This window comes from Maniola hyperantus, chromosome 2 (genome assembly GCF_902806685.2).
Source record: "Maniola hyperantus chromosome 2, iAphHyp1.2, whole genome shotgun sequence".
NCBI classification, from domain to species: Eukaryota; Metazoa; Arthropoda; class Insecta; order Lepidoptera; family Nymphalidae; genus Maniola; species Maniola hyperantus.
Genome location: NC_048537.1, coordinates 5347443 through 5373116, shown reverse-complemented (window position 1 = coordinate 5373116; position 25674 = coordinate 5347443). Strand labels below are relative to the sequence as shown.

General features: G+C 38.7%; 1 protein-coding gene across 3 annotated transcripts in view; it reads right to left on the bottom strand.

Annotated features, from left to right (window-relative positions):
* LOC117988881 (insulin-like receptor) overlaps window positions 1–25674 on the bottom strand; it is a 96802-nt gene extending 71128 nt beyond the window's left edge. For all 3 annotated transcript variants that reach the window (XM_069502493.1, XM_069502497.1, XM_069502503.1), the window contains exons 1-2: window positions 25406–25674; window positions 4356–4498 (exon numbers count right to left, since the gene is read on the bottom strand). In XM_069502493.1, the coding sequence (XP_069358594.1) occupies window positions 4356–4455 (100 nt within the window). In that variant the 5' untranslated portion in view covers window positions 4456–4498; window positions 25406–25674. The remainder of the gene's footprint in view (window positions 1–4355; window positions 4499–25405) is intronic.

The window sequence follows — 25674 nt, the reverse complement described above, 5'->3', positions numbered from 1 at the left end:
CCATTTGAGGAGGACGTTATGTCGCTAGGGGATTCCTTTCAGAAGGCGAAATCCCTCTTCTTTTGCCTAGAGTTCGAAATGTTAGCCTCACCTCAGCTAAAGGAGGCCAACGACAGCGTCATGGTCAAGTATTTGGACAAGAGCTACATCTCGCTTGCACCACTAGATACGGTGACAACGCAGAATTTGCCCTCGTGTGCGATTTCTCACCACGGGGTAAGAAAAGATAAAGTGACCTCTAAATTGCGGATTGTACTGGACACTAGCTCTAAAATGACTCCGCAAGTTTCCCTCAATGATATTCTGCATGCTGACCAGAATCTGCAAGGGAACTTATTTCACATTTTCGTTCATTTTCGTTTATACCGCATCGCTCTTGCCGCTGACATTCGTCAAATATTTCTTAGTATTGGGATTCGGCCATGTGACCGCAGATTCCAATTCAACCGCATAAATATTGATCACCTGCTTTGGTTTTGTAGTCCTCAACGGATCCTATCAGATCCAAATCTTTGGCCTGTTACCGCTTTCAATTTTTCCACGGTGGCACAGCCCCCAGAGGAAATGAAACATGTTCTTCTCGCTGCTGACGACAGTGAAGCGAACTTAATAATTTCACTCGTAGATCGCTTCTCGACGTGGTCGAAACTCCTACGCTGCGTAGTTTTCATCTGCCGCTTTGCAAAACTCCTACCATTACGTAGTGCTATAGTTGCGTCAGATTTAGATTACGCTAAAGGCTTAATATTGCGTCAAAGGAATTGGATTCAATCCGGTCGCAATTTTATTCGGAACTGGGTACATAAACGCCTTCCCTATTTTCGAGTTAATGCTAAACCGAATTTTTCGGAAATGGCAGACCACCGCTCCTGTCGAGTCGCGCAAGTAACTAAACCCTTTGTGCATACGGGCACTGATTACGCAAGCCCTTTTAAAGTCACTACCCCTCGTGGTCATGGAATTCGTTCGACGAAGGCACACGTGTGTATTTTCGTGTGCTTGACTACCCGCGCTGTGCACATAGAGGTTGCTGGCGATTTAAGCACAGCTAGCTTTCTTGGAGCCTTTAAACGTTTTCTTTCGCGAAGGGTTCCAATTTCTCGTGTGCAATCTAACCCAGTCGCGAAAGGTGACGTCGTAATACTTATAGTCGATAACGCACCACCACTTCACTGGCCGTTAGGGCTGATCGAGGAAGTCTTCCCGGGTTCTAACGGCGTTATTCGCGTTGTCCGCGTTCGTACTGCTACGGGTTCTTATTTGCGTCCTGTAGTACGTATTTGTCCTTTACCTAAAGATTAGTTAGTATATTATAGTCGCTTAGGTTAGGATTCGCTTTAGTTAAGTTGTATATAGTTTTCAAATAGGTTCGTAATTAAAATTTCATTATCTGTTCTCAATTCGTAAATTTCGCGTTATAATTTTGAAGGCAATGCTTCAAGCCGCGGGGAATGGTTGCGCCATAATCAAATTTCCAAAAATCCTTTCCTATTCACCTTTTATAATCCTTTACCTATATCGGCAACTTTGCAATCTACCGCGAGATGGCGCTACGCGTCTCAAATACAGAATTATTGCATATGGAAGAAGATCGCCCGCGCCCCGCGCAACCCGCAAGATGGAAGATGGAAGATGGCGATCGGAGACATCAAGTTGACATAGTGTGTGCACCGCTAGTTAATTATTATCGAAAAATCCGCATTCTTGTCCAAACCGCTATAATAGACCAAATTTACCGTGAAATACGCGTGTGCCCAAATCTAAATAATTATAAATAGACTGTGTCCATCGTGAAATAATCGCCAAAGGTGTCTTGGAAGATTAAAGGCCAGCAAGGATATGTCGAGAATACATGAGAACGCCGCAGCTGTGATGTCAAGGTACGCCGATTTCCTTTTCTGATTCCCAAGTCCCTTACGCAGTCAAACCCACCAAACTACAGTCCACAAGCTCCCCTGTTGCATTGTCGCGAAGCCCTGTATCGAAAAGGGATACGGGCTTCGACTCCCCGCGCCGCCAAAGATAAAACCCTAAACTGTGCCTACTTAGCACTCTCGTTACTTTTTAATCTGCTGATATTTTAAGCTCATAGTAGATAAGTGGAAAAATGCGCTCAGAAAATGCTTGTTTTGATGGTAGCAGGGAAAACAGAATTGCAATAGGATGTTTTTCAAATCCTTCCTAGTCATTGCGGGGTAAAAAAACAGATTCATTTAACAGTCAAAAAAGAGAAAGTGACAACACAACATACAGCTCAAACCACCGGAAACTTGAGATGTTGTATGAATGGATTCCAAAAAGATCTTTGAAAACCAATCAAAAGCTAAGGAAAAGCTATTAAGTACATACTTAATCATTATTGCTCAAAATAGAATAGGGGTACGACGGGAGTCCAAGGAAGGGGAGGGAGCAAAAAGGTTGGAGCGGAGGATGGCACGAATGTTCAAAGCGCTGATAGATGTAGCAGATGGTCTGGCTGCCGAAAACAAATGGGCGTCCACCCCGACTTCCCAACTAACAATACGTTGATAGAGTAGATTCATTAGAGAATTTATTCCGATGTCGCGCTTTTGAACCGGGCGATATTTTTGAGTTTTAGACTGTACACATAGTTACATAAAGTTCTCAATAATAGTACAGACTTTCCCTCTAACAAATAAACCTGGAATAGCGGTGGAATAGTTATACTCTGTTTTGTCGTTCTCTGTCATCAGTAATTTGACATTTGAAGGAAAAAGACAAAACAGAGTATAACTATTCCACCGCTATTCCAGGTTTATTTGTTAGAGGGCTAGACTACAAATGGATATTATGTAATAATATGTTACCATATTTTTCATTTCATTCAAAGTAAAGGCTCTATTTGCCTGTGAGTTTCTCTGGACAGAACTGTGTGACAATTGATGTAGGATTGTAATAAGAAATAATTAGTAAGACAGCATTTAGTTGGCATAATCATCTGTCTTCGCTTAGTATAGAATATGAGATAATGTTACGATGTATGTATTATGTAATTTTTTGCACACAACAAAAATAAAAAAGAACGAATTACCATAACACAACATATATAAATAGAGGTCTAAGTGGTAATCTCGTAAAGAGAGCCAAGACTAGAAGATAAGGTGTAGGGAGAAACCAGCGGATAGCGCAGATGTCTTGTCGATATGTAACACAGATTAGAGAATATGTATTTACGTATTTTGTTTGTCATGACATGATCGTCATGTCTAGCGCTATTTGCGAAAAAACACGAGCAGCTAAGCTGGAACCGGTAAGAGTGGTGCGTGGGAAAAGTGTGGGGTGCCAACTCGTTTATCAATATTAAACAATTTTCGTTTACAATAAATTGACTTTAGGTATCTGAACTGTATGAAAATCTGATGTTGCCAACGCTACGTGGAATTCAATTGTAATATTTGTAAACAACATCTATCTACCTACGGAAGCGCCAAAAATGGGCATGTATCCGACAGTACAATGAACACTGCGCCGCCTGTTGCCGAACCATTTATGCCCAGGCAATGAAACTCACGTCCAAAAAACTGACCAAGTGCGTGTTAGAAGTTAGAACACGAATAAGGTAGGGTTCCGGAGTCATAAGCCGTCTTATTATAAATCAATCTATTCAATTCAATAAAAATTACGCAATTTAAAAACTAAAAACCCGACTGCGTAAAACAAACTTTAGTTACTGGTAACTGAAAAGCAGTAAACAAGCTTTGTACTTACTTTATAAACTAGAATTTGATAAGATCATGAACATAAATGCAAGAAAATGAATAATAGGCGGTGGCAAACTAATAGTTCTGAGTAGTATGCTAAATATTGCCCCCCCCCCCCCTGCCATACATTTTCTTCTTTCTCTTCTTTGGTATACTACATTTGGTATACATATAAGTATAATACAGTAGTATACATATAAATCATTGGGAGTATTTGAACTTTGCATTATTTGCAATGACGGACGTCGCTGTGCGTGAAGGAAGCGCTGTCTGTCAACTTTAATTCGTAAAACTTCGTGAAAATGTCATGACTCATGTGCAAAGGCACTGAAAAGTTAAGAGAAGTTTCCCTATTGCGTTCGCCAGCGTTTGCAGAGAAAAACATATATATGGAGGAGGAGGGCTATGTCATACTATAGATAAATAAGGGCTAACAAAGAAGAGAAACTAGAGTCCCTGTATGATAAAAAAACAGGTCAAGTGCGAGTTCCTTTACTTGTGCTATAAGACTTACCTAGCTGCCAAACATGATTCTAGGTCAACGTGAAGTACTCTAAGACAGAACAAAGTAATCCTGTAAGAATTCCTTTGTTCATTCTGAGGTACGGAACCCTAATATAATTGTATACTCACTGCCAGGGGCGAGCATGTCCGCAGCCCCGGCGGGGTCGCAAGCTAGCAGCAGCGCGCACGCCACCGCCGGCCACGCGGCCCAGCTGCTCGCGCGCCGCATCACGCCGCGCCGCGTCCGCCCGCCACGCTCCTCATGACCCGAGCTGCAAAAAAACAAGTAAGCAGTTTATACGAAACCTTCAAAAAACTAAACTTGAACTGAGAGAATGACACACTGCAGAGTATCAGGAGTAGGATAATTGGGATGGTGCCTACTAGTCAAATCAGCGACTTTTTATCAAACGTCAAAACGCTCGCTTAGTACGGCAGCTTGTATGAAATAAATATTTCACGTACTTTCGATAATTTAAAATGGTTAGCTTAGCTTAAAACCAACAGTGGCGTTAATAATTAAATACTTACTAAGAAATATTTTTTTTACATAGGCATAATTATGGTGCCTACTTGTTAAAATAAATCATTTCGTAGTTTGTATTTTACAATTTGTAGGGTATTGTTTAATATTGTACCAAGTTTAAGTTATTTTACATTAACTTATTCTACATGATTTAAGTAGGTGGGTATGAAAATAATTTTGCAACCATTTGCTTTCGAAACGGGCGTCTTACTATTTCTTCTTATTTAAATATAATATATTTGTGCACATAAAACAAATAAAGTGCTGTCGCCTGTCTTCTCATTATCATAAAATTACAATTATATTATTTTAATGTCTATTTAAATATTAATATCAAAGCCATTTATCTTTTATAATTACTAATGGTTACTTATAAGTGAGCAAAAAGCGAAACATTTTGTATTTGTATAATAGTTTATGGTTGACATATTAACTTTTTCTAGTAGGTTAGTACTAAAATACTTACTTAATTTAAAAAATCGAACTCGTTTTTAATTTCAGTAAGTCTTTGTTTGACTTTTTCAGCAATTATAATGGCTAATTAATTAAGGCGCACGGTAGTGAGACGGGACAAGTTTCGGCCTAACGCTCGCACTGTGTTTATTTACGAGTATAATATTTCCGCGCTGTTTTATCTCAAACGAAATCATTATAATGTGAAATTATACCCATGTTCCTATCAAAAAGATTGTGGCCATTTAGCTATACAAGTTACAACTTTAGGAAGTATAGGTACGTCAATACATTAAATTACCTACACTTGAAGAAAATTTCTAAATAATTTTTAAATACATATCAAAACTTTCGTCAAAAACCTGCGTCTCCTGCGATCGTGCCCGAGACGCTATGTCGGGCGTTATCCCAGGAGACGCAAGTTCGAATCCTGCCGGTTCCGCAATTTTTAGGGTTCCCTACCTCAAAAGGAAAACGTAACCCTAATAGGATCACTTTGTTGTCTGTCTGTCTGTCGGTCTGTCATGAAACCTAAAGAATACTTCCCGTTGACCTACAATCATGAAGTTTGGCAGGTAGGTAGGTCTTATAGCTGACATTAGGGGAAAAATCTGAAAACCGTGAATTTGTGGTTATATCATATCACACAAAAAATTTAATGAAATTAGTATTTTCAATTATCAAAGTAAGATAACTATATCAAGTGGGGTATCATATGAAAGGGCTTCACCTGTGGATTCTAAAACAGATTTTTATTTATTTTTATGAATCATAGTTTTTGATTTATCGTGCAAAATGTTGAAAAAATACGACTGTACTACGGAACCTACGGTGCGCGAGCCTGACTCGCACGGGTAATACACATAACAAGTCAAATACGTGAGAACAACTTACTTTAATAAGTAAGTAAGTATTGCATACTTGAAACAGACATTTTTGATATGTACATTTTATATATATACATAGTTACTAACTTAACTACTTTTATATTGCATCTGATTTAAAATTTAAATTGATCGCTGCGACCGTCCGTCCCTTTGTTAGGCGAAGTTTCATTGATAATAATAAACATTCATTATAACATTGGCGGCTCGCAAAGAGCACAAAGAGCATGAAGTCTCCGGTAATTAGCGTGGGAGCCAGTGCGGTTCCCACGACAGACCAGGCCACGGCTAAATATTACTCGCACTCAGAAAAACGGTAGCCGATTAACCCCAAAATTGCAATCATCAGTGACCGTTTCGCGTGAAAAGCTCATTAAACGTAAACACTCAGTAGTTAGAGCTAGAAAAACAAACCAATTTTAGTGTATTTTGCAAACAGTCCTCGAATTGCCGATGCGCAGAACTGGCAATTTGTAATCAAAACAAGCGAGCAATGAATTCAAGTTTTGAGGAAATTGGCTAACAGTGTCGAATACTGTAGATTGTTTTCGATCAAGATAACATGGCTGCCGACATCCGTTAAGGGTATCAAACGTTGACATTTAAACGTGACCATTTTTTTGTGAACTGTGCTTTAATAACAAGCATTTTTTTTGTAGAAACTTGTTATGTTTGCTGTTGCTGTGATCGAACCGAAATAACTGGCAGGGTATACCTACTTATAATATTATGTAACACTATGGACATTGTAAACATATCCAGCTAGGTAGTCTAGTTTCGAGAAAGAGGTTAGCCTCCGATTCTAACTCGGCGGGGTAGCGCGGCATTTGGGAAGCTTCTAGATGTCTGGAGAGAGCTATGCTTAAATTTTCTCGTGATCAAATCAGAAATTAGGAGATCCATAGGAGAACCAGAGTAACAAACGTAGCTCAATGGGTTACGATGCTGAAGTGGCATTGCACATAGTACGAAAAACCGATAGATATTGGAGTCACAAGTTGCTAGAATAAACCTTGCATTGAAAAGCGCAGCTTTGGAAGATCCTTATTAAGTGGCCAGATAAAACAAGCCAAATGTCTTCTAGGTCAACGGGAAGTACCCTGTAGGTTTCTTGACAGACAGACAACAAAGTGATCCTATAAGGGTTCCGTTTTTCCTTTTGAGGTACGGAACCCTAAAAATAGACTATGTTACGATAAGGCAATTGCATTTTTATTGTAACTTGAAGCACCTTGAAGTAAGAATTATTGCGATTTGAAGTAAACAAAATATACATGCAGCGTTTTGAATGTAGAAATACGTCAAATCTGGAAGGTACTCATTTGGTATCCGGTCGTAAGCCTATGCAAATCTTCCTCGCTCGTAGATCGCGGTGGCGCCCGTCGTATTGTGACTGTGCCTCATATTATTGTACATTGTAATCAGCGGTATGTACACAATGCCTATCTAGTACCTACGTGTTATGTGTACAAATATTACGTCACGGTGACGCTGCCCGACCACGGCGCCCAACTGACGGAACGCTACGCTTATCACGAGATTTTTGTAACCTATCAAGATAACGACATAAAAGCGCTTTCCACATGCGTAAATATTGCGATTTGTACATATTACCTATGTATTTTTAAATTATTTTTAAACTAGATGTTGCCCGCGACTTCGTCCGCGTGGATTTAGGTTTTTAAAAATCCTGTGGGAACTCTTCAATTTTCCAGAATAAAAAGAAGCCTATGTCCTTCCCCGGGATGCAAGCTATCCCTGTACCAAATTTCGTCAAAATCGGTTGAACGGTTGAGCCGTGAAAAGCTAGCAGACAGACAGACAGAAAGACAGATACACTTTCGCATTTATTACATTAGTATGGATATGGATTATTGGAGCACACATACAAGAAGTTGAATGAATTCTATGAAGATTAGGAAGTGCATCACGAAGGTCATAAAATCAGACAATGACGTTCTCAAGTATAGTCTACTGGTAATTCGATCGTAGACCATGAAGATTATAGTACTTTTCTATAAAGGATTCAAACTGTGAGATAATAATAAAATAATAATACCCAGGTTTTTTTTTAATTTGAAAATCAAGTACCCTTACTATAAATGCGAAAGTGTGTTTGTTTATTGGTTTGTCCTTCAATCACGTAACAACGGTGCAACGGATTGACGTGATTTTTATATCCCGGAAAATCAAAGAATTCCCACGGGATTTTTAAAAACCTATTTCCACGCGGACGTAGTCGCGGGCATCAGCTAGTATTACAATAAAACTTAAAGCTAGCCTTGTAATAATAATAGCAAAAACTAATAAAAGCTATGCGTATAATATTATAGTCGTAGTTACTGTCTAATACCCTTGTCCCCCCTTCACCATTTTACCACCGAACCGCAAGACGTCGGGCGAGTTTCCATCCTTATGTCGTCGACATCCCATCTACACGCACGAAACGTTTTGCGTCATCATTCCTCATACGCATGGCTAAGGTTTGGAATACTCTTCCACGATATGTGTTTCCTACCAACTACAACCCGGGTATCTTTAAAACAAGAGTGAATAGGCATCTTCTAGGTAAACGCGTCCCATCTTAGGCCGCATCATCACTTTCCATCAGGTGTGATTGCGGTCAAGCGTTTGCCTATAATGAATAAAAATAAAAAAAAACCTTATCTCCCACTAGCTTATGCTCGCGACTTCGTCCGCGTGGACCACACGAATTTCAAACCCCTATTTCACCCCGTTAGGGGTTGAATTTTCAAAAATCCTTTCTTAGCGGATGCCTACGTCATTATAGCTATCTGCATGCCAAATTTCAGCCAAGGATCCGTCCAGTAGTTGGAGCTGTGTGTTGATTGATCAGTCAGGCAGTCACCTTTTCCTTTTATATTTTAGATTATCTTTAAAACAGCAGCTTGAGTAGTAATCACGCGAGTGAGAACACCGACACGACGTCATACATTCCACTGAAGCATTTCCGGCTTCATTTTTAAAGGTTGACGCACATAATATACCTGAGCCGTACGGTATTCACAAAAAACCGGCCAGGTGCGAGTCAGGCTCGCACAACGAGGGTTCCGTACAACAGTCGTATTTTTTGACATTTTGCATGATAATTCAAAAACGCTGATGCATAAAAATAAATAAAAATCTGTTTTAGAATGTGCAAGTGAAGACCTTTCATATGATACCCCACTTGATATAGTTATCTTATTTCGAAAATTGAAAATACTGATTATTAGTTTATGACCACATTTTTTTTTGTGTAATGTAACCACAAATTCACGGTTTTCAGATATTTCCCCTAATGCCATCTATAAGACCTACCTACCTGCCAAATTTCATGATTCTAGGTCAAAGGGAAGTACCCTGTAGGTTTCTTGACAGACAGACAGACAGACAGACAACAAAGTGATCCTAAAAGGGTTCCGTTTTTCCTTTTGAGGTACGGCACCCTAAAAATCAGTCAAGTGCGAATCGAACTCGCACACGTAGTGTTCTGTACCATCAAAGTCAAAGTCAAATGATTTATTCAAAATAGGTAATAAATTACTCTTTTTGATGGTCTGATGTAGATTTGTAAGATATAGTGATAATTATAACGCAAACTTAAAACTAAAGCTACGAGCATCGTACAAGAAATAATACATTTTAATTTTCTAAGCAGCCATTTAAAATAAGTATTATTTGTAGTTCTAGAGGCAATAGAAATACAAATTCTGTGAAAATTTCAACTCTCTACTCGAGACTGTCGGCGGGCTGTATCGCGAGACGGTATGTATGAGAGACAGACGGATGCAGATGCATGGACTTACGGCCGATGGACGGACGGACAGCGGAGGCTTACTAATAGGGTCCCGCTGGCACCCTTCGGGTACGGAACCCTAAAAATTGTTCGCAAAGATTTTTTCGTTCGAAGGACGTTTACAAAGGTCTCTTGAAAGTAGACTACACACTAGTCTCCATGTTATATTATATATTATATTATATACCTATATGATTTATGACTTAAATTAATAAATTGCAAACGTTACGGTCACGTCTTTCCTCTAACTAGTCGAATCACAAATCCATTATGAAAACGTTTTCATGTAATAATTATAGTAAAACACTACCCCCATATTTTACGTCTTTATGTCTGATATTTTTGATCTCTCATTTATTATATCGTTTTAAAGATTGTAGGTATATACCCATATTGTAGTCCGTACAAAATGACTTCTCACGCGCCATTTTAACTTTATGGGTCAACTGTCAAAAGTACGGCTCACCAGTCACCTTTAGAATAAGGACAAAAATCGTACTTTTGACATGAAATTTGACACAAAAAGTTAAAATGGCGCGTGAGAAGTTATATTTAACGCGTTATATTATTTATTTATTTATTTTTATTTTTATTTTTCATGTACCAAAATTGTAGTTACAAAGTAATAATAAATTAAGTTACATTGGAAATGCTTATCTCTAAACAGAGATTTCTTCCAGCTTCCCATTCAAGGTTGTGAGTAAGGCGTATCAAGAAGTGGAATAGGTCTACGGTACTAGAATCTAATAAACTACATAAATATCTTATAATAAATACCCAAATCAACTTATATACAATAATAATACTTATAATAAATAATTATATACATAATATGTGAAAAATATAAATACATATAATATATAAAATACTCTATTGTAATGATAGGTAATACTGCTTCACTCTGTATTTGAATGAGTGTACTGAGTGGCAGTTCTCTCTGACATTTTCAGGAAGTGAGTTCCAAAGTTGTGTAGCTAGTACGGTGAAAGATTTGTTATAAAAGACTGTGTTACAATGGGGAGTGACGAGAGGATTTTTTGAGACACACGACCGCATAGGTCTAGTAGGAGGGCGGGATAGTTGAAATCGCTCTCGTAGATAACCAGGGGAAGAGGTATTAAGAACATTGTAGAGAACAGTCAGAATATGCAAATTGCGGCGAAAGCGTATTGGGAGCCACTTTAACCGACGACGGTAATCGGAAATATGGTCGAATTTGCGCAGGCCGTATATAAACCGTGTGCACAAATTCTGAAGTCGATCGAGTTTGTCAAGTAGCTCTTCGGTAGCATCCAAGTAGCAGACGTCCGCATAGTCGAGAATCGGAAGCAACAGGGAATGTGTTAGCATAATTTTGGTACGCAGCGGAAGGAAATTCTGCAGTCTCCTCAAGGAATGGATCGAATAATGCATACGTTTACTGATCTGATTTATATGTGCTGCCCAAGCGAGGTTGCCATCCATAGTCAACCCTAGGTTTTTTGCTGTGGATGTGTAAGCAACGGGTGTGCCATCATAATAAACCAAAAGCAGATCACTGAAGGCAATACGATTTCTTAGCGGCCTGCTTCCAATGACCATAACCTGCGATTTATTAGGGTTAACTAATAAACCAAAAGAGTTCGCCCAATTTTTAATAGCAACTAGGTCTGTGTTCATTGCTGTTATCTCTGCATCCAAGTCTGACAGTGTTGCATGCCTATAGAGCTGAAGATCGTCTGCATATAGGTGGTAGTTAGAACTAATAATTTTGGTGATTTCATTGATGAAAATTGAAAAGAGAAGGGGGGATAGTACACCGCCTTGAGGTACACCAGCAGAGAGACAAGCCCAGTCAGAGTTAGCCTCTTCAGTGCGCACCCTCTGCAGGCGACCGTGAAGATAAGAGTGAAACCAGTCAATCAGGATATCAAAGTCAACTGAATTAAAGGCGTTACTAAAATCCAACAAGGCGATAATAGTTACTTTTTTGTTATCCATTGCGTAACGAATATCATCAGTGACTTTGATTAACGCTGTAATGGTGCTGTGAGAGGGCCGAAAACCTGATTGAAGGGGACTCATAAGATTGTTCTTAAAAAGAAACGTGGATAATTGTTTAAAAACAGCATTTTCTATAATTTTTGAAAGAATAGGTAAAATCGAAATGGGACGAAACTGTGAGAAAGAATTAGGATTAGCAATTTTCGGTAGGGGAATGACATGGGCCATTTTCCAGTCTGCAGGGAAGATCTTATGAGCCAAGGAGAAGTTTAATATGTGTGTAATAATAGGCACCATAAGATCTAAAACGAGTAATAACATGTCACGGCTCAGGCCATCACTACCAACAGCTTTTGTTGAAATGGAAAGGATGTACTTCTTTACATCGTCCTCCGCAACTTCTTGGAAATTGAAAGGTTCGCACAAAGGAGGGGTGATGTTTGTTAATTTTTGAAGTGTTAGAGATTTTTTTGAATCCGAAACAGTAACAGGCGGAGTGGAAAAATGAGTATTTAGTGCATTTATATCAATAGAGATAGTAGAAGTACTAAGAAATTTGCCCACACCCAGGGATTTAAGAAATCTCCATTTTTCGGGAGTAGAAGCTTTATCTATCGAGGAATAGATATAGCGGCGCTTGGCATCCCTACACATCCTATTGCAGAGATTACGAAGTTTCTTATAGGCTGCCACATTTTCGTCAGTCGGGGATTTCTTACATTTAGTCTTGGCTTCTTAATTGTGTCAGTCAGCCAAGGTGCAGGTAAATGCCTAATCCTGACAGGTCTCACTGGAGCATGAGTATCATATAAATTGATGAGGAGAGTTGTGAAAACTCTTACTTTTATATCAATATCCGTTGCATTATACACGCAGGTCCAGTCAATTTCAGATGCATCTTTCCTTAAACACTCTATATTAATATTTTTGAAATTACGTTGCAGAATAACCTTAAGCTTACGTTTTGGGGAGCGCACTTCATAGCGAAGATATAAAAGGTCGTGGTAGGAGAAGGGTGCAGTGAGCTGCCCATGCAAAAGAACGTTGTGAGGATTCGAGGTTATTATCAAGTCTAGAAGAGAGGGAGCAAAACTTGGAGCGAAGTGGGTTTCTGAGAGAGGAAGGATAGTCATGTTAATAGAAGACACTAATGATTTTAGTTTTTGCGATCTACTATCGTTTCTCAGTAGGCACGTGTTAAAATCTCCCATTATAATAACGTCGGAGTAGGAAGGAGTAAGGTCCTCAAGAAGCTTTTCAAAAGCCTCAAAGTAGTTGATAGAGGACGAAGGGCTATATACAACACCAATAAGAAATTTAGAGTGGTGAGTACAGATTTCAAGGAAAAGATGTTCCAGACTACCAGAGTATGCAGAAGGTGACTGACTAATAATTTTGAACGTTAAGTGGTTCCGAATATAGATACACACACCGCCTCCTCCTTTATCTGTCCGATCATTACGGATAAGAGTAAAATCTGGTAGTCTATAAAGTTCCGAAGAGAGAGAAGGTTTGAGCCAGGACTCGGAAACGAGAATACAATCGACTAGGACGTTACTAAAGGATGCCATAAGATCATCATAATGTGCCGGAATGCTCTGTGCATTAATATGCACAAAATTAAGGTAGCGAGAGTCATCAGAAAATATAGAATTGAGTTTGTGTTCTAGAGAGAAGCTGCCGTTAAAGGATAAATTACTACATACACTTTGGAACTCATCAGAGGAAGAGCATGAAAAAAATTCATCATCACAATATATTGGTAATTCATCAGACATAATAGAGTACTAAATATAAAATGATATATAATAATATTTATAAATGAATATATATAAAAGTATGTAATATATTAAATAAACAATATTTTTATAAATAGATATGTACTAAGTAAGACTTTCAATACAAACTTACCCACACTCACTGGCAAAATGAATGAAGAAATCATTAAATTACAAACAAGCTCTGAAGTTAATAATTAGAAAAACTAAAATTAAATAGCAATATAATACACTACAGTCATTTCAAATTCTTTTGAAGTTATGTACCGCGATTAATAGCCTCAACTGGTGACAGAAGGGCTGGCTCATTTTTTGCGCAGCGGATCAGCCTGGCTGTCCAGCGCGGAAATGCAGCCAGTATTCTTGGCACCATTCCACGCGGTCATGATTTATATAGTAATTAGATAAGGCTAGCTTTAAGTTTTATTGTATTTAATTTTTAATTATAGACAAGCTATGAAGTTAATAATTAGAAAAACTAAAATTATGAACTGCTTATACTGATATCATTATGATATCATTATTCCTTCATTAGTTTTAAAAGGTAGGTAACAACAGGTAGGTAGGTAATGCAGTACCTATTTACGTATAAAGGTACGTTATTTTTAACAAGAACCGGCTACCTACCTACCTAATTACATAGGTAGGTACTATCGAGTTTCTTGTAAACTACGTAAGAATTTTTACACGTGGACAGCATGCTGCTTACAAATTACTAGCGTAGCGTCACTCTGAAAGAGACAGGTAGAAAGGTCTGGGTGTCCTCGACAGGTAAAAGCGAGACGGCTGAGCCGTAGCAGGGCCTGCGGTCTGCGGCGCGTAGGAGCCAGCAGGCCGAAAAGGGAGGTAGGTACCAGTTTCCCGCGCTGCATTCCGCGTTGTTTACGCGCCGTAGCGTGGCGGACAGCGAGGTTGACGACCGCCGCAGCACACCGCCATATTTTCGGTAATAAATAATAGAACAGCGCAACGCAGCACGATCGATCCGGCCCCCGGCAGTGCGGCGGCGCGATGCTTGGTGGCCAAAATATTGCACCCCACCCCCGCATCTCATCTGCGCCGGGAAGCTAAAAGTGGCAGCCGGCAAGCATACTTCGACGTCGTAACCTCATTGCAGTTTGATGCCTGCGCTGAGTGCGTCTGTCTAGCCTTGCAACATGCTCTACAGCTATTTGAGTTGCAACTATCTATACATTTTGCGTACAATTTTTGTATCTAGGTATTTACGCACATGAAAATAACAATGTAGGTAGCAGGCATAGTTATAGTAATCGCCGTTTAAAACTGCGGGCGTCGGCATTTTACAAACGCTCACTTGATTAGGTATAAAATGCCGAGGGCAAATTGTAGATAGGTACCGTATCATGCTTGTGACCTATACTTTGGCGAAGAAAAAAGAAAAACAGACGTCCGGACGAAGTTCGAGCTGTGGTTCGAGTAGGTGAAGCTGAATGAAGGGACCAAGGGAAAACGGCGAGGCTTCCGGGGTAGCTCCTTTAAAAACTTGATACACTTATGCCGCCCCAGTATCGGTGCCCCGAAAGTCTGCCGGATATTTTAAGAAAATGCGTATTTTTGGGCCACCCGATATCGGGTCCCTAAAGTCTATAAGTTACATGGCATTCAAAAAGACCGGCATTTTATAATAGTCTTCGAAATTCTAATACCTATCTAGCGAGCGTTTGTATTTTACACGGTTTGTTAACGGCGGAATTCTTTGTTGCGTGCGTCACTAAAAACCAATATATTATTCAAAAATACATTTAAAGTATCCCAAAAAGCAAAAACTGCTAACAGGTAACATTGGGCGTTTTTATCGAATGAAAATTTCAACTTCAGAAGATCGATACAATATCTTATTCAAAAAGTCACTAAGCTTAGCTTTATAATAGTTCACAAAAATATTGGCTCTTCGAGCTGGATCTCAATCGACAGACGACGATAGATAACTAAGTAAGTAGTAAAGTATTACTTAGGCTCATTTTATATTATTTTGCCCGAGATCACAGAATATATAATAGTACTAACGTACCGAGATACCCTGAATACTAATGCAATAAAATGTATCCTTGTAAAATGTGAATTCACTGTACAACTTATTAAACTTACTAGTAAGATTGATAAAATAAGCTCACCACATAAGAAATATATGTACATTATTTGAATGTGTTTTTTTATTGTACAAAAAATATTTAAATGAGACCGAAATCTGACTTGAATGGAGCGGAGACGCAACGAGAGCACATGAGCGATATCGCTAGGCGGTTTATCACATACTTAAGTCAATTCAAGGCCACGCATTGCGAAATATTTTCGATACATTGTTTTGATAAGACTTCAAGGTGTGTATTCTTTCGCTATAGGTAAACATTACAACTTATACGCAATCCACGCGAAAGTGTGCCTGCACTGTCTGTTGTTTCTTAGCTGAACCGATATTGCCGAAAGGCCCCTATTTATAGCTTGCATCATGGATACGGACGTCGGACATGTTAAGGTTCGTACGCACCTGAGCGGCGCGGCGCGGCGCTTCAGTCCGACTGCAGAACGCTTCACCTCAGGCCGCTCGACGGTGCCTACCGCACTACAACTTCAGTACGCGGCAGCTCGCGTCACTTGCGCGTCACTTTTACACCCGTTCGCGTACGAGCAACAACGTCGCAAGATGAGCGACAGTGAAGAGGATTTGATTATTATTTCTTTGTTGTGCAGAAGAAGAACGAATTATCGAAGAGAAAAAACCGGCCAAGTGCGAGTCAGGCTCGCGCAATGAGGGTTCCGTACTACAGTCGTATGATTTCGATAATTCAAAAACTATGATGCATAAAAATAAATAAAAATCTGTTTTAGAATGTACAGGTGAAGACCTTTCATATGATACCCCACTTGGTATAGTCACTCACTTCGAAAGTTGAAAATACTAATTATTAGTTCATGACCACAATTTAATTTTTTTTGTGTGATCTAACCCTAAATTCACGGTTTTCAGATTTTTCCCCAAATGTCAGCTATAAGATCTACCTACCTGCCAAATTTCATGATTCTAGGTCAACGGGAAGTACCCTGTAGGTTTCTTGACAGACAGACGGACAGACAGACAGACAGACAGACAGACAGACAGACAGACAGACAGACAACAAAGTGATCCTATAAGAGTTCCGTTTTTCCTTTTGAGGTACGGAACCCTAAAAAAGAAGAAGAAATGGATTGCTGACATACCAAAGTCACGCTATCAAGAAGGATATCACATTTTGTTTCCTCGCCTTCTTAATGACTCTGTACCATTTCACATTTACTTCAGAATGTCGAAGACAAAATTCTATATGCTATTGCCTAATAGTTTTTGTGGAAATTACATTAGAAACAATAGGTATACCACACAGGTCGGTAATATAATCCTACAAGAAACCTATGTCCAGCAGTGGACATATCTATCGGTTGATGATGATGAAGATGATGATAGTTTTTATGGAAATTATAAAAAAATATTTATGCATATCCATACTTATATTATTATCAACGCAAAAGTGTATTTGTCTGTCTATCTACTAGCTTTTCACGGCTCAACAGCTTAACCGAATTTGATGAAATTTGGTACAAAGTTGAATTACATCCCGGGGAAGGACAGGCTACTTTTTATCCTGGAAAATGAAAGAATTTCCACAGGATTGTTAAAGGCCCATTTATATGAAGTTTGGACCAGAGGTAGCTTGCATTCCGGGAATTGACAGAGGTAGGCAACTTTTTATCCCGGAAAATCAAAGAGTTCACACGGGATTAAAAATCTAAAAAAAAATGCAACTAGATGATGCCTGCGACTTCGTCCGCGTGGATTTAGATTTTTCTATAGGTGAGCACATTTCCGGGAATTACCTACTAGTACCTATATACCTGAGATAGATTATACCCTGTAGGATAAAAGTAGCCTATGTGTACCTACACATAGGCTAGTTTTATCCCGAAAATCAAAAAGTTTCCACGGGATTTTTAAAAAACCTACATCTACGCGAACGAAGTTGCGGGCATCAGCTAGTCCCTTAGGTTCTGTGGAAATTACATTAGAAAAAGCATTTTCGCAAAATGTCTTTGTTTTATGTGCAATAGAATATATAAAATAGGCAGGTAAACACAGGTACATATTATATCTAAATACCTATATAAAAGAAAAAGGTGACTGACTGACTGATCTATCAACGCACAGCTCAAACTACTTGACGGATCGGGCTGAAATTTGGCATGCTGGCTAGCTAACTAGCTAATATGACGTAGACATCCGCTAAAAAGGGATTTATGAAAATTCAACCCCTAAGGGGGTAAAATAGGGGTTCGAGATTTGTGTAGTCCACGCGGACGACGTCGCGGGCATAAGCTAGTATAATATAAATACAAGTACAACAATAGGTAGGCATATTTCCGAAACTATTAATTCTACCTAGATGAAGTAGGTAGGTATAATATGTACATAATATATTATAGTTATTTAATCAGGATTATTTTTACCATTGATGTTTTCTCATAACGCTCGGAGAGACATTTATACATTTAGACACTGGGAAGGGGGGAAGCCGACATCCTAGGGGTTGGGACCTTTGAGGATATACTTCTAAGAGCATGAGGAACACGTCATGTGTCAAAAATTAAACCTACGTTATTTATTTTGAGGTCTATCTTGCCGATTCTTGCCTGTACTTTAAATACCTAACAAGATGCGCGTGTATCTTATTCGAGCGACGTACGCATACTGAAGCGCCGCGCCGCGCCGCTGGGTATGTCGCACTAGCGTCACTGCACTGCGCGTCGCTTCAGTGCGCTTCAAAATATTCTCTCCAGCCGTGCCGCGCGGCAACGCGCGGTGAAGCGCCGCGCCGCGCCGCTCTAGTGCGATATGCGCCATACAAAATGATAGAAATGATATTTTGAAGCTCTGTGCCGCGACGTGAAGCTCACTGAAGCGCCGCGCCGCGCCGCTCAGGTGCGTACGAACCTTTATTGTTCTCAAAAAAAAAACCGGCCAAGTGCGAGTCGGACTCGCGCACGAAGGGTTCAATGTAAATATATTTGAAAGGAATCTGACTGACCTATCAACGCACAGCTCAAACTACTCGGGTCGGGATGAAATTAGGTATATTATGCAGATAGTTGTTATGACGTAGACATCCGCTAAGAAAGGATTTTCGAAAATTCAACCCCTAAGCGGGTAAAATAGGGGTTTGAAATTTGTGTAGTCCACGCGGACGAAGTCGCGAGCATAAGCTAGTTATCTATAAAAACGGCAAAAAAATCACGTTTCTTGTATGGGAGCCCCCCTTAAATATTTGTTTTATTCTGTTTTTTAGTATTTGTTGTTATAGCGGCAACAGAAATACATCATCTGTGAAAATTTCAACTGTCTAAACTATCACGGTACATGAGATACAGCCTGGTGACAGACGGACGGACAGCGGAGTCTTAGTAATAGGGTCCCGTTTCACCCTTTGGGTACAGAACCCTAAAAACCAAAGACACGAGATTTTTAAAAACCTCAATGTAATAACTGCGTCATCATCATCATCATCAACCGATAGACGTCCACTGACATAGGTCTCTTGTAGGGACTTCCACACGCCAAGGTCTTGCGCCGCCTGAATCCAGCGGCTCCCTGCGACTTGTCTGATGTCGTCCGTCCACCTAGTGGGGATCTTTCAACTCAACGCTGCGCCTTCCGGTGCGAGGTCGCCACTCCAGCACATTGGGACTCGCAAGTTCCAACGTCTATCGGTTTTCCGAACTATGTGCCCTGCCCATTGCCACTTCAGCTTCGCAACCCGTTGAGCTATGTCGGTTACTCTAGTTTTCGTATACTGATATCTCCTCATGTAACAACTTATTAACTTATTTACTTTTTACAAGTTACTCGTAATTATTATAATGAACATTAGATTCATAGGTAGTTACATCGATAGCCGCGCAAACTCGTTATTGGAGTGTTGGGCTATAGGTGAAAGGTCACCGTATTTATGTTGTATTTATACCGGGGCCTGATAACGTTACCGAATTTAACATTGTAAATTATATTACGTAAGTATAAGCATAAGTAAAAATAATTTTGTAACTACTTACTAACTAGTTTCTGTTCACAGATAAAACATTATTATTGTATACCTATACATTTATGCTAATTCTATTCTGTTAAATAGATTTCATTAAGTATAATTTTAAGTAATCTCATGTGGCCTTTTGTTAAAACTAGATTTATATTTTATTTAAATTTAAATATAATAAGTATGTAATTACGCTGTTGATTACTTTCAAATAAACAAAATAAAATAAATAAATAAGCAATTAGATGATGCCTGCGACTTCGTCCGCGTGGATTTAGGTTTTTAAAACTCCCGTGGGAACTCTCTGATTTTACACAAATTATACAAAGTAGCCTATGTCCTTCCCCGGGATGCAAGCTATCTCTGTACCTTTCATCAAAATCAGTTGAACGGATGTGCCGTGAAAAGCTAGCAGACAGACAGACACACTTTCGCATTTACAATATTAGTATGGATTGCCGCTAATTCTGCTGTATACAATTTCCTAACTTAACTAAATTAACAGGTCTTAATCTAATGATATCCTTTTTCGTAGGGAGCATTATGAAAAGGATAGCAGTACATTTAGTTTAGACCTGTCATTTTAGTATCTAAAGTTTATAGAAATTGTGTGTACCGATATAGGCAATTATGGCTAAATCTGTTGTAGGTACACACAATTTCCGTTATTACGAAGTTATCTTCTACCTAGGTAGGTACCTACTTCATATTGTAATAATTATTTCAGTAGGTACTACTACAAACAACAATAATTATAACAGCTCACACGTTTGTCGTTTATTTTTATTTTTTATTGAGATACAAGTTAGCCCTTGACTGCAATCTCACCTGATGGTAAGTGACGATGCAGTCTAAGGTGGGAGCGGGCTAACCTGAAAATAGTATGGCAGTTTTTATTAAACCCATACATTTTTGGTTTATACACGGCATCGTACCGTAACGCTAAATCGCTTGGCGGCACGACTTTGCCGGTTGGGTGGTAACTAGCCACGGCCGAAGCCTCCCACCAGACCAGACCAGAAATTTAGAAACTATAAAATTCCAAATCCCTGCCAGGAATCGAACCCGGGACCTCCCACTAATAAGACCACAGCGCTTACCACTGCGCCAGGGAGGTCGTCGTACCTTTTTTGTACATTTTTATTGTTAACTAGCTTATTCCCGGGACTTCGGCTGCGTGGACTACACTTTCGAACCCCTATTTTACCCGCTTAGGGATTGAATTTTCAAACATCCTTTCTTAGCGGATGTCTATGTCATAATTTAGCTGTCTGCCGGATCCGTCGAGTAGTTTGAGCCGTGCGTTGATAGATCAGTCAGTCAGCCAGTCAGCTTTTCCTTTTAAATGTAGGTATATATGTAGATTAGGTAAGAGACTAAAGAGTTTTATAGTAAGTAAGTATAATAATAAAGTGAATAGGTAGGTATAGTTTTCTGTTTTTCCCAAACTGCTAGAAAAAATCAATAAGTTATTGTCATCGCGTCAACACGGCATTATGGCATGGCGTATGTACTGGCATTTACCGGATAGTTAACAGATTTACTGCAACATCGATCCTGTTTTATACCTACTGTCTACTACGAGTACATTACACTGCAAAGAACACAAGGGCTTGTTGTTTCCGCGTCATTACATCTTGATGAGGTAGGTACCTACCTACCTTACTATTTCATTGAAATTTATCTACGTTAACGATTAGCCCTCTAACAAATAAACCTGGAATAGCGGTGGAATAGTTATAGGATGTTAATGAAATGGAATAGTTTTGTATTTTGCCTTCAAATGTCAAATTACTGATGACAGAGAAAGACAAAACAGTGGCCCTGCCGCGGTTGTTTGACAGCTACAATGTCACGATCGCAATCATCTCTGATTGGTTAATGCTCGCTCACTATTGGCCACAATGCATTGTTGCAACAGGAATCGCACAAATTCAGCCAATCAGAACAATTGAGATTGTAATAATGATTGATGCAGGTTTTAGACAATCGCCCTGCAGAGTAGGTATAACTATTCCACCGCTATTCCAGGTTTATTTGTTAAAGGGCTAGTCATTACGCAAGATAAAACCCTCAAAATGAAGGCTTTATAATATTTTCTAACAATATCAATACTTAATGTGATTAAGTACCTCATATGGGACGCATCTATGTGCTAAGGAGGAACCTAGTTATTTCCTTTTTAAAATTATATCTATGCAACCCTTTCAGTAATCATACAATTGCATCTGAGTAAGATTGTATTATCCCACAGCTGAATGAAGTTCTAGATATGTACTCAAGTATAGTGCGCATTGTGACCGATTCTGTTGTACACAATTCTCTAACATAAACTAAACTGACAGGTCTAAATATATTGCTATCCCTTTCATAATGCTCTCTGTGGAAAAGGATAGCGTTAGATTGAGTCCTGTTCATTTAAGATTATATGTGAGTTGTGATGAATGAATCCTACAACTTATTATCCTAGTCGGCAACAGAAAAATTCCAATGTCAATCATTTTTAGGGTTCCGTACCTCAAAAAGAAAACGGAACCCTTATAGGATCACTTTGTTGTCTGTCTGTCTGTCAAGAAACCTTACTTCCCGTTGACCTAGAATCATGAAATTTGGCTGATAGGTAGGTCTTGTAGCAGACATTAGGGGAAAAATCTGAAAACCGTGAATTTGTGGTTACATCACACAAAAAAATTGTGGTCATAAACTAATAATTATCCCTCCCCGATTGCCATCTCGACCTGTCGCGTACTATATAGATATACCTACCACGTATATTTTTTTTAATGACTAACAGCTTTGACTTCTTGCCGTTTGGAGCCTTTTTTAATGAATCATCAAGTAGGTCTCCAATACTTAGGCAATAACTATAACTAATCCAATTATTATTATAACTCTTATCACAAATTAATTTAACTTACCTATGTAGGTACCTACCTAGTTACTTGAATAATTTTAATAATAGTTTATTCTATAAAAATGCTGTTATTTAGCTGTACCTAGTAATCTAATCATTCATGCCTAATTCTTATCTACACTAATATTATAAAGAGGAAAACTTTGTTTGTTTGTTTGTTTGTTTGTTTGTTTGTTTGTTTGTACTGAATAGGCTCAAAAACTACTGGACCGATTTTAAAAATTCTTTCACCATTCGAAAGCTACATTATCCACGAGTAACATAGGCTATATTTTATTTTGGAAAAAAATAGGGTTCCGTAAGATATTTGGGTTTTTCGGACACAAGGTGTAAAAAATCAACCAGAAAAGTTACTTATTTTGCGTACGCTGCCTAAACTATAAAAGATAGAACCATAAAATGTTCTAATTAATTGTAGATCTTATAAATATCTACAAAAAAGTCCGCGACACACTATACCCATCTATGTCGAGTGAGGCACAGCAACCATTTTTTTATTTAAAAATCTTGAATTTTTTTTGGACTACATTTAAACGCGTTTATTTTACTCATGCTATTAATCCTTATCAAAATAAATGATTTCATCACTAAGAACAGTTTATGGAGATAATATTTGGTCTTTGAATGATTAAAATTGGACGTTTGGTTTTGAAGTTATGGCGAAATTAAAATATTACGATTTCTGCTGCACGGCCCGTTGTCTACACTAATATTATAATCTACACTATCTACACTAATATTATAAAGAGGAAAACTTTGTTTGTTTGTTTGTTTGTTTGTTTGTTTGTTTGTTTGTACTGAATAGGCTCAAAAACTACTGGACCGATTTTAAAAATTCTTTCACCATTCGAAAGCTACATTATCCACGAGTAACATAGGCTATATTTTATTTTGGAAAAAAATAGGGTTCCGTAAGATATTTGGGTTTTTCGGACACAAGGTGTAAAAAATCAACCAGAAAAGTTACTTATTTTGCGTACGCTGCCTAAACTATAAAAGATAGAACCATAAAATGTTCTAATTAATTGTAGATCTTATAAATATCTACAAAAAAGTCCGCGACACACTATACCCATCTATGTCGAGTGAGGCACAGCAACCATTTTTTTATTTAAAAATCTTGAATTTTTTTTGGACTACATTTAAACGCGTTTATTTTACTCATGCTATTAATCCTTATCAAAATAAATGATTTCATCACTAAGAACAGTTTATGGAGATAATATTTGGTCTTTGAATGATTAAAATTGGACGTTTGGTTTTGAAGTTATGGCGAAATTAAAATATTACGATTTCTGCTGCACGGCCCGTTGTCTACACTAATATTATAATATTATACCATAAAATGTTCTAATTAATTGTAGATCTTATAAATATCTACAAAAAAGTCCGCGACACACTATACCCATCTATGTCGAGTGAGGCACAGCAACCATTTTTTTATTTAAAAATCTTGAATTTTTTTTGGACTACATTTAAACGCGTTTATTTTACTCATGCTATTAATCCTTATCAAAATAAATGATTTCATCACTAAGAACAGTTTATGGAGATAATATTTGGTCTTTGAATGATTAAAATTGGACGTTTGGTTTTGAAGTTATGGCGAAATTAAAATATTACGATTTCTGCTGCACGGCCCGTTGTCTACACTAATATTATAATATTATATAAAGAGGTAATGTCGTTAAGTTTGTTTGTAGGGGGTAATCTTTAGAACTACTGAACCGATTTTAAAAATTCTTTCACCAGTAGAAAGCTACATTATTCCTGAGTGACATAGGCTATACGGGATCTTTAAAAACCTAAATCTACCCGGGCGAAGCCGCGGGGATCAGCTAGTATTATATAAAGAGGTAATGTCGTTAAGTTTGTTTGTAGGGGGTAATCTTTAGAACTACTGAACCGATTTTAAAAATTCTTTCACCAGTAGAAAGCTACATTATTCCTGAGTGACATAGGCTATACGGGATCTTTAAAAACCTAAATCTACGCGGGCGAAGCCGCGGGGATCAGCTAGTCAATAAATAAATAAGTAATTCAGATTCAAGAAATAGGTAGGTACCTGTCCTAAGCAGCATACCTACATATATTGTAACTGGACCCAAGTGTGCTATGATGAATAAAATACCTATGCCTACCTAATCTATTCTATATATAAAAATGAATCGCTGAATGTGTTGCTGATCGCAAATCTCGAGAACAGCTGAACCGATTTAGCTAATTCTTTTTTTAAGTACGAGGATGGTTCTTACGGAGAGAAAAATTTAAAAAATTGCCTGAAAAAGAATCGACTGTTAGGCGGTAGGTACGAAGTTCGCCGGGGCAGCTAGTTAATAATAATAATAACTACTTAACTAAACTTTGTTTACCGACCTACAATTTACCAATGTAATTGATTGAAGATTCCTATTATTATTTATCATGATAGGAATTGTATCTATCATAGAATGTAGTGCTAAGTGCCAACTGCCACGCCGAAGGGTCTGGTTGGTTACTTCACGGCGCGAGGGACCGAAGGGCCGGATGGTCAGGCATTCAGGCATGCGACGAGCGATGCCGCGACGACGACGGACGATGCGAGCAGTTGTTTACACCACCGCACCACGTGGTTGCCTACGGCGTATACCAATACAATACCGCATCACGTGGCCCGCATTTACACCTGTACTATGGCAAACGCATGAACATTCACACATTTATGAACCAGATTAGCCAGAGACGTAGTCACATTGAATGATTGAAAACATATGAAACGCTACCTGAGCTCGGCGCCTGCCGTGTTTGTCTGCTCCACGCAAACCACTATTGTTTCTTAACCGTCGCAGATAAGTGGAAACAGAACAATGTTATCACTTCGTCACAAACACCATTCACTAGTGATTATTATTATATTCGGTTATTTATTTATTAACACACTTGTAAACACAGGCGCACAGCGCGCATAGGTACCGGATAACACACAGACAAGTTATCGCGGACGACGCGCGCAAACGACTGGTGAGGAAACGGCGCGCGCGGGGCTGCCGGT